This window comes from Rhipicephalus microplus, chromosome 2 (genome assembly GCF_043290135.1).
Source record: "Rhipicephalus microplus isolate Deutch F79 chromosome 2, USDA_Rmic, whole genome shotgun sequence".
Taxonomy (NCBI): Eukaryota; Metazoa; Arthropoda; class Arachnida; order Ixodida; family Ixodidae; genus Rhipicephalus; species Rhipicephalus microplus.
In genome coordinates, this window is record NC_134701.1 from 136,664,170 (window position 1) to 136,674,631 (window position 10,462).

Sequence of the window (10,462 nt, forward strand, 5' to 3'; positions counted from 1 at the left end):
AAGTACACCATCTTGGGGAGCACCATGGTGGCTGTAATGTAGCGAAGTGTCACCATCCTCGGTTCTCACGAAAAAGGATCGCCCAGATAGATAGGCACATAGCCATTGTAAAATACGACCGCTCACTCCTACCTCTTTGAGATCGGTGAGGATAGCTTCATAAGTGACGTTATCATACGCCCCTTTAACATCAAGAAATAAAGAAGCGCAGAGACGCTTCGGCCTTTTTCGTGTTGCACGTAGCTGACCAGGTCTATGATGCTATGAACTGATGATCGGCCATGGCGAAAACCCTTCATAGCGTTTGGGTAGATGTTGTGATGCTCCGGGAACCATTTTAGCCATCCTAGTACCATCCTCTCCATCACTTTGCCCAATCAACTAGCCAGTGCCATCAGGCGGTAAGAAGTGAGCACCAATGGTGACTGGCCAGGCTTCAGTACAGTAACCCCTTTCAATACAGTAAACCCAAAGGCTTCGTAAGGCTGCATGGGCTCAGATTTTCATACAGTGCACACGACTTGCTTTGAATAAATTAAATGAGCTCCAGACAGGCGTAAATAGAAAAGTAAATCATGACGTGCCTCGCATGCGCAAATGAAAAGACGCCTGATTAGAAAAATATACAGAACCCAAACACTCATAATGCTATACTGATGAGCAGGAGAAGTTTTGAATAACAAATGCCACATCGGGCGTAGCCATGGAAGAGCGGAAACGTGCCTCACAGTAGGGGAGAGAGCGAAGTAGAGAAGAAAGGCAGGGAGGGTAACCAAGCTCGGCTTAGTTGGCTACCCTGCACTTAGGGGGGGGGGGGGGAAGAGGGAATAATAGAGTGTAAAGAGATGGAGAAAAAAAAAGAAGTGAGAATCGTAAGAATGGTAATAGCCGTATAACACTTTTCGATAAATTGTTTGTGTGGTAAATCACTAGAAATGCCGACTAAGCATACGCAATAGCTGGCGCTTGTGTAGCGCAAAAGTTTTTTTGTATTGATGAGAAGTACTCAAATTGCGATGGTGTGCTTTACTCAAAAAGTAGCCTTTATTCTTCAATTGTCCCGGAATGTGATCTTCGTACGTCGAAATTCATTTAAAAGACACACAGCCGTCAGGAACTTATGGGAGACCATACGGGAACTACTGAGGTTGGGTTCATATCGCAGGAATTGAGTCGCTTCCTTGAAAATAATTTCTTTGCTCGTTTCGGCTCTTCAGCGATGCTGGAACCTGCATGACAAATGGGACAAATCAATTATCATAATAAAGTGCCTGTTTCAAAGCCACTGTTGGTGTCACGCATGCATCTCGTTGACTTATTCAATAGATGTGTTAATAAAAATCTCTATCGAGGCTCCCCATTTAATGAATAGCTTATGAACTCTCTGCTGACCCGGCCCCTCTAATGCGTATGAAAGTCAATAGCGACGATGCGTTATTTTGAGATCACTCAGTGGGCTCTGGAAGAGTGTACAGGAACTTGCCCCAGGGATGTTCAGCGTCAATGCGAGAATTCTTACGAAGTTTACTTTTGCACGGCCGAACTAGTGATGCCTTTCGAGGGTGACTAATTTCTCTCTATTTCATCGAAAGAGGGCCCCATTTCGAGGTAACAGCGGGAACAGCATCTGAGGAGACTGTGTCTTCCTCCGGCCTACTGCTTCCACCTCCTTCTGCAGTTAGCGCTTACATTATCGTTACCTACTGAAGCTGAGTAGAGGTCGAAAGGATTTCTTCAAATGACCGCATACTCACCAATGCTCCCTTCAAATCATCAGGAGCTTGAGCGCCGACAAGCCATTAATGTGAAGAAATTTGCACAAGCCTCTCAGGTTAACTGTTGGACAATCAGTGAAAAGCTGACCGTTCAAGAAATTAGTGATGTCACGCGCAACAAAACTTCGACCTTGATTTTCTCCGCTGTTGACGAAATATAGACGGTAAAATTTACGGCATTCGACTTCTCAAATAAAGGTTATCAACATAAAGGAAATTATTGTTTCAATTCAGTATACCTTTAGGCAAGACCCAATGGCTAAATATGAACCAACGCTAATCAGGAGTTGACAGTTACTTTTAATATATTGGTGGGCTGGATGGTACCGGGTATTATATTATGACTGAATTGGCGTGTGGAATTTTATTAGTATGAGTTTGTTAGTTAAAGTTTATTAGTTTAAGTTTATTAGTTTATTAGTTTAGGTTATTAGTTGTACGTGCGAAATGTTGATTTGAGGTGATTAACTGAACCAAGTATGAGGAAAAGAAAAGAAAATGTGGATAATTCAAAGCAATATTCCTACACAGACATGGCAGTGAGTTAAGTGAAAAAAAAAGGAATGAAGGTTAGCCATGAGAAACATTGGGCTGTGTATAAAAAGTGTGGCACATAGGAGTTGCTTTGCAACACGCAAAGCTCAGTGATCCATTGAAATGAGCTCATATCTCCCGTATATACGCTACCATTAAACCAAATAACATACTATTTGCCATCTAATTTCTCGTAAGCTTTACAGGAGTGTAATCCCACGTCGTCGTGTTGTTGGGTGGAGTGGGCCCAGGTACCGCTGACATAATAGCAATTAGGAATCAAAACATAAGAATAGTACATTGTCTCTTTCTTTAGGCACACCTAATAGGACTTCGCCACCTACACAATGCATGAATGCCTGTGTCGTCTAGTTATAAGGCTTAAACCGGCCGTGCTTGTGTTTTGGCCTTGTTTATCTGCAGAGCGCAGTTTCGGGGCTATGGTGTAACACCTCAACGTTCTGAGGCCAGAAAGCTTGAGCTGTCTTTGAACGTAAAAATGTGCTTGAAGGGACACTTCATGTGTATTGATAAACTACACTCTGAGAACTCTAATGGCATATGTCACTGTCACCATCAGCATTACCTTCCCCATCACTAACCTTACTACAACTATAGCAGGGCAAGGGCTTCTTCCACAGTCCGCTAATCTAATTAGTCTCGTGCTTACTCATGCCACGTTGTGCCTGCAAATTTTTGAATCTCATCTGCCCACCTGAATAGCGCGTTTGCTTTCTCTAGGAATCCGGTCATTTATCTTTAATGACCAGTCGTAATCCTGCTTACACATTACTTGCCCGGCCCAAGCCTTTTTCATCTTCCTGCAGGACTTTGTTATCATGAGTTCAGTATAAGCGAAAAAAGTCAACGTGTAAGTTTCATTGTTAAACTCCGTGCAAAAATTTGTGCTCATGACGTCAGACATTTGAATGTGTATTTGTGCTGTTTTCGTGACAATTTCTCGACGAACTTTCCTGAAACTTCGTATGCTAGCTCAATCACACCCTTAGTGAACATTGTATTTTTTTATAGATTAGAAGCTACGTAGGACCCTGTACACGCCTTCAAAAGCTATGACGTCATGGTGTTTGGTGCAGGAATCTCAAGGTGGCGTCTGCACCCGAATTATTTTTGTGCGTTTTATCGCTTGCCAAGCGTCGTACCACGGTAAGGGTAGCGTTTTTGGGATTGTGAGATCGTGCTTTACTAATGTGCGAAAAAGGGTTTTCTCCTTAGTGTCCCTTGCACAAGGAGCATTCCTTTGCTTGTGCCACAGTTCCAAACAAATATAGAGCAAACAACCAGTTTACAGACATTACAGCCCAAACAAAGACATGTGCATGCCTTTGTCTGTTGTTTTTATCGCTCTGTGTTAGTTTTCCTCTACTTATATATGCATAACTATGATGTTTTGAGTGTTGTGAAAAGTTAACATCACTCATGTGAACACCATTTTTTCCCTCTTTCGAATTGCCAAACTGTGCGCAGAATTGGTTCTTTTGTGTTCATGTTTTCATTTTTCAATCCTGGCCGGTAAAGTTTCATCGGTGTCCGCAAAGTAGAGCTGGTTGGCTTTTTTTTTCTTCTGAAAAGTGTCTCATACAATTCGAAAGTTATGACCAATTTTTACGTTTTCGCACTGTTCGTTCAGTGTCATTCAGATAACACAAAAAAAAACTTTCTTACGACATAGCAACAAGCGGTGGTATTGCGTCAAGTCTTCTGCATTATGTACGGGTGAGCTCTAGAGCGCGTCTTCTTCCCGGCCGGAATGGCAGCTTTTTTCGGGGGGGGGGGGGGGGGAACAGAGAGGGAGTGGCAGAAATGCGAGAATTGCCGTTTAAATGAATAAAATTGCGTTTCCAGAGCCCTAGAAATTGACAGCTCATCCGGAGTTGCCTACTATGGTGGATCTGGCAATCATAGCGTGGTCTTCTTAGACAAGAGAAAACACTAAGTGGTTCTTAGTTTACGTAACAACGAGCATACTACAAATAGTCATCCTTCAAATACGCCGAAAGCGATTGAGGCCATGCTGGGCTTAGTTAAATATGTGGAAGTAGTTAAACTATGTTCCTGCGGTACTGCCCAACATTAACGAAATCTCAACGAACTACATTTGGGACCCACCGCATATGAAAGCATAAGGTGAGCGTGCTTGATGGTTTCTCAACAAAAATAGAATTTGAAGCATCACCAAATAACCTACAACCATCATATCTCTGTTTTGAAAAGGTATTACGAGAGAATGTAATAAAAGTAGCTATTACTTTTTCTTCTTTTGATCGAATACACTGTGAAATTTTATCACTTGCCAATAACGACTGATTAAGGAAGTGATTACACACAGATTTCTTGGTGAAGTATTAATATATATGGTTTCACGTTTCAAAAGTACAATATAATTATGAGGGACGTCGTAGTGAAAGAATCCAGAAATATTGACTATCTGGTGTTTTTAACGTGCAATAACGTCACACAATGACCGGGCCTCAGCCATTTCGTCAACATTGAAACGCAACCACCACGACCGGGATCGAACGCACAACAGCCGAGCATCCTAGCCAATTGATCCACTGTGGTATATCTTGGTATCAGAGGAAGACGCTGCTCCAAATTTACCGCTTTCTTTAGTGTTTAAGTTATTTGACTCAATAACACTGCAATAAAATATTGTGACGTCCCACCGTAGAGATCATGCATATTTCTAATGATCAATACTCACAAGCTTTGTAGCATTCGCGTGAGCATCTGCATGATACCTCCTAGGCCTCCTCCTGCACTGGATCCACCTCCTCCATGTCCACCTCCCCCATGTCCACCTCCCCCATAGCTACCACCACCGCTGTAGCCACCACCGCCTCCCCTGCCACTACCACCCCAACCACCTCCGCCGCCATGTCCGCCGCCCCCACCTCCACCCCAACCACCACCGCCACCGGAGCCACCTCCACCAAAGCCACTGGCAATCACTTCGTGCAAAAGCACAGCTGATGACACTAGCAGGAATACGAATGTCTTCATAGTGGCAATATATCTCCTGAAAAGAAGAGAAAAACAATTACGAACATTATTTACCGAGAGATTGCGATCATCCTCCTGAGGCTTTTGGTATTACCAACAAAGTTTCAATTTGGTAAATATTGCTTTGTCAAGAGACATATTGACGCTATGAATATGTATCGCCACGTAGTCGTGACGTTGACCAGTGATGCATTCTGTCTGTCCTAACCTAAAGATTTATGTAGGCGAAGCAGTGCCCAATAAATAAAAAGACAACATGCAAGCGATTCACAATGTGAAGTGATAGCGGTGTGCACAATCGTCGGCCATCGAGTGATCTGCCACATGGTACAGAAACGGGGCTTTTTACACACGTTCCATAAAAAACTCTAGCGTTATCGCTGGCTGCCGCATAGGCTATAGAAAACTCGAGCAATACACGCAGTGATGACAGAATAGTCTCAAGTTATGGCGAATCTTCTCAAACCTTGCTGCACGGCCTGCGCCGAGCGTTCATAACCGTTTTTGCTGCTGAAACTCGTATGCATCAAAACCAAACATGCATGAAAAGCCCCCTCTAAAAATGATCATGACTCCGGGCCCCGATGCTTTAAGGAGAGCGTCAAATTGAGAACATGTATTTAGTAGAAAAGAAAGTAATAAAACAAGAAAAAAAACTACAAGGCACAGATTCCTCAATTATTGCACATGGAGTAGCTTTAGACGCATGACATGAACTTCAGGACACGCTCGCCACCGCTGAGAGCTCGTAATGATGCCCAAGATAACCCAAGAACCTTGTAGGACGTGGGTTGTCCCAAGATGCCCAAGCACTTTGTAGGACTCAAGTAGAAGAAGTTTTAGGGGAGAAGCTTTTCAAGGTCGAGGCTTCTTTGATGGCGTTGTGCGCTGTAGCCGCCACCAGTGGTGGTGACGCTGACACCGATGAAGATGAACAACAAACACGTTCCATACCACACATTTCATTTCTGCCATCACGGCACAGCACACGCTAGGTACCCACAATACGCCATGACGATGAAGCGAATGACGACAATGATCACGGACAATGACTGGCTTGTGAAGTATATGACGTCTCGACAGGCTCCACGACGTTTTTCGTATGAATGGGAACAAGAAAGTACTACCAGGAGAACGTGCAGAGACATTGTCTTAGCAAACTTAAGGCTAGACTCTATACAACAACAAAGCAGTAATAATGAAATGAAAACGAAATTCACAACTCAACACAACATACCAATTATTACCAACAAACATTGTATAGATCTGTGCACCACTTGGTAGCTCAGTTGCACGCGTCAATGGTCAAAGTCACAGATGATTTACGGCAACACCAAACGATACCACTGCGTCACCCACTGATCATCATTATGTTCTTCGAAATACCATGATTTTTTTCACCAAGTCTAGGTCAGCGTGCAGGTGTCCGAGGCCAGAGATGGTCGTGAAGTTGATATTTTACGTGGTGCCTTCGAAGGATATAACCATCGTGGTCAGTCTTCTGCTGACTATGGATGCGCAGATGGGCGAGTTGTCGAACTTTCTCGGTGGGTGCACTGTGGACGGTGATTTTGATGTTTTCTTGGTCGAAGACATAGGGTGGCTTGGTGTTGAGAGCCGCGGCCGACTCCATCCCTAGACGAGCTTGCACAGCGTCATTTAGTTCGCTTCTAGCATGATTTTGTTATATGTGAAGGCTCCCTATAGAAGGATGGAATTACACGTCTTGCTTTCACCATCGACGTACTACATGGTCAGCATGACGGCGGTGGCCTTGTTTAGACACTTGGCCATGCCACTGATCGATGGGTGGTACTTTTTGGATCGGCGATGCCTTGTTGGCTGTATCTCTATACTAACTGACTAAGGTCAGGAGTAATCACCGTACCCTGATCGGTGATGAGGATCTCAAAGGCATCGTGACCCAGGACAATGTTTTAAGCGAAGAATTTGTCTACATCGTACGTAACGCCATTGGGCAGGACCCTTATCTCGGCGTAGCGGGTAAGGTTGAGGGTAGCAACATTGATCGATTTGTTTACAGCAGTCGATGTCGGGATCAGCCTCAGTACATCGATAGCGATTCGCTTGAATTACCGATGAGGTGGCCCGATTGGCGGCGGAAAACCAGCTGACCTTATCGGTGGTGTCTTCTCGGTGATAATGTCTGCAAGTTTTTGGGTAAGGAGCAACGTCAGTGCAAAGCGTTGCCAGGAGAACTTTTTTCTGTAGTCTTAGAAACATTCGCGAAACACCCAAGTGTCCTATATTTGGGTCATCGTGCAGGGCCTAGAGGACTTCTGGTCGCAATGATGAAGGCACCATAAAAAGTACAAGGCTTCAAGAATTGACAAGTTCTTCTTTTATAAAAGACTATAAAAAAACGGCGGTGTCAGCACTCGTTTAAATGCATTTGAAAAAAAAATGGCGGTGCTGTCCTCAATGCCTCTGAATACTGCATAGGCTTACTGTAATTCAGCGAAGTTGTCAGAACCAACTATTCATAAGATGCAGTTATCATCGCGGTGATTCTGTGGTGGTTAGTATAAGAGGGCACGAGAGAGGCAGTTGGTGTAGAAGTGTTTTTTTTTTTATCAGACGTGTAAACGACGGTAATGTCAAATTGCTCATGCTCAACCGCGTGGGACAAGCCAAATAATTATTCAAGTTAGCTATTCAAGTCAAGGTCTGATGGTCGCTCTCAACTTTGACAAGCCTGCTGTTAGGCTTCAAGGCTTGCTTACCTCATGGCCTAAGAAGAAGAGCTCCTGGTACGCAAAGCGAAACTTTTCTATCTTTAGAGTGCACACACTGCTCTTGATTGCTTGAAGTGCAGATTGAATGCACCGGAGGTGTTCGTCAAAGTTTGAGGTAAGCGCAACGACGAAGTCCAACTACACAACGTAACTCCTTGCACTTCAAGCCAGCCAGCAATATTTTCTTAACGTATGATTTAACAAGTCATTGTACAGTCGGAAAGTGGGTGTTCCGCCTTTCTAGCCTTCTATGCACATACGTAAAACATAAGAAATATAAATAGTGCAATAAGACAAAAAGAAAACCGTGGGACAAGTTCAAGAAAGCTGCAAGATAAGCGATGAGATAAAGCGCCTGTAGGCGCACAGCTCTGCTTTTCGCTTGGAATCGTGGTAAGCATGAGGGTTTTATTCTAATTCTTATATGTGCTTGTCCTGTAGGCTATTCTGTATTGATGGCCATTTTCATCGCGTTGTTTTTGTCCACCATGATTTGCTTAGTCCCCCCCCCCCCTGTCTTTTTTCTAAATAAAAGTGATCTTTACCTTATAACCGCATCGTATACATTTAAGAAACTTATGAGAGAAGAAACTTCAATCTCATCCAGTAGATATTGGCAATATTGGCACAAATGCACTGGTGTTGGAAAATGTCTGTGCGCCCTGACTTGATTGGCGGCGGAACATTCGAAGGCACTGTTAGAGTTGACGACCAGATAACCACATATTAAGCTACAACACCGCTAATAACGGAGCTTGTCTATAGTGACGGACATGAATTTATGGCTCACCTCTGGCACGGCGACGCCTGACTCGCCAGGAAAACGTCCAATAGAGACTGATGGATGCCTGTCGGCCGCCTAATACCGATATGTGCCACTACCACCGAGGAGATACCGCAGTTCGCAAGCGCGCGTCTTGAGTGCCTAACGAGCGTCAGGGTGAATGCTTGCGCTCACCATCACGCATGGGCGTCCTTACACGTCTTGGATGCCCTCTCGAGAATTTCCGTGTATCCACTCTTTAATGACCACTCGAAACGAGCCTCGTCTAGTCATCAGGGTCTCAGGCCAGTCCTCCATTTTCCTACCACACAATGTCATTGGAGAGAGAGAGAGTAGAGATGAGGCAGCGCCACAACATCCTGGGTGCCACGGCTACCGCGGAGATTATTTCACGATAGATCTGTCCCATTGTCGTAAACAAAAATTAAGGCAACTTTAAACTAAGGGTGCCAAGTCCGTAGTAAGTGCGGAGCTGGGAAGCAATTGTTTCTTTTCGGTTTTTTTACTCCTCTCTTTCTTTCTTGTTTTCGATTTCAATTTTTTTGCCTTTTTTCTACGTTTATGTTATTTTTATCTTCGTCCATTAATATTCTTATTCTTTCTTTATTTTCTCTCTGTTTGTCCTCGTATTATGTCTTGCTAAATATTGTGTTTCCTTCTTTTTTTTCTTTCAACTTTTATACATGGCTACGTGGCTGCGTTGCGCAAAGCCCACTAATATTTTTTTGATGATAATGATGATCATAAGTGATCATCATCAACACGCTCGAAGAACAAGAGGTAGAAGGCATTTCGGTCCTGGCGCGTGCACACGCTCAATCTGATACACATGGAGTGCTACGCCAAGCCACGACAACAGCCTATACAGCATACGACCGAATACTGTGGCCCGGCCCCTTATAAAGTGCTCCCAACTTAAAACACGGGGAGCGTTGCTGCGCAAAACTGTTACGGGCAGAGTGGCCCACTTGAGAAACGTATCTATATTGTAAACAAAGCAAGGGCGCAAAAAGACAATATTTGTGGGCAGCTTCTAACTTGCTATATGCTCTTTTATTAAACCCATGTCACACACGAATATGGCCAACGTTAATGCTTGACGACTAGTGCATGATTCGTGCACTGCCGATTTCTACAGCTATTTGATAATTTGCATGTTACAACCCCATTACTTGGCCTACTAATTTTGCTCTTGACACAGCCACCCTTTTAGATGCTTGTGTTACAAGCATCACACCATGTATTATTGAATCTGGATGACAGAGTTCCGACATAAGTGAGCATATTCCAGTTTGTTGCCTCATCAACAGAGTATGCGAACGCAAGGTGGCAGTTGGCAAATATATGACGCGGGAAATGAATGATAAATATTTAAACAAGTTCATTCGCTTCGTTCACAATATAAACTGCAATGCAATATACAGTATTTATGACGTAAACATGATATTATCAGAATTTGTTAGGAGTTTTTATATGCCCATAATGACGCTTTCCCGCTAATTAGAAGAGTAAATAGGAAGCTTTGTAAACAGTGGATAAGCAAACATTTGCATGAACATTATGCTCTGAGAACAAAATGCACCACTATT

General features: G+C 43.6%; 1 protein-coding gene across 1 annotated transcript; it reads right to left on the reverse strand.

Moving 5' to 3' along the window:
* Window positions 1-1,022: 1,022 nt before the first annotated feature.
* Window positions 1,023-9,041, reverse strand: LOC142786360 (uncharacterized). Its single transcript, XM_075884016.1, has 3 exons — window positions 8,880-9,041; window positions 5,035-5,349; window positions 1,023-1,229 (listed from the first exon to the last, which is right to left on the reverse strand). Exons 2-3 carry the CDS (start codon window positions 5,331-5,333, stop codon window positions 1,214-1,216), a joined length of 315 nt encoding a protein of 104 aa, XP_075740131.1. The 5' UTR covers window positions 5,334-5,349; window positions 8,880-9,041; the 3' UTR covers window positions 1,023-1,213.
* Between the last annotated feature and the right edge of the window lie 1,421 nt (window positions 9,042-10,462).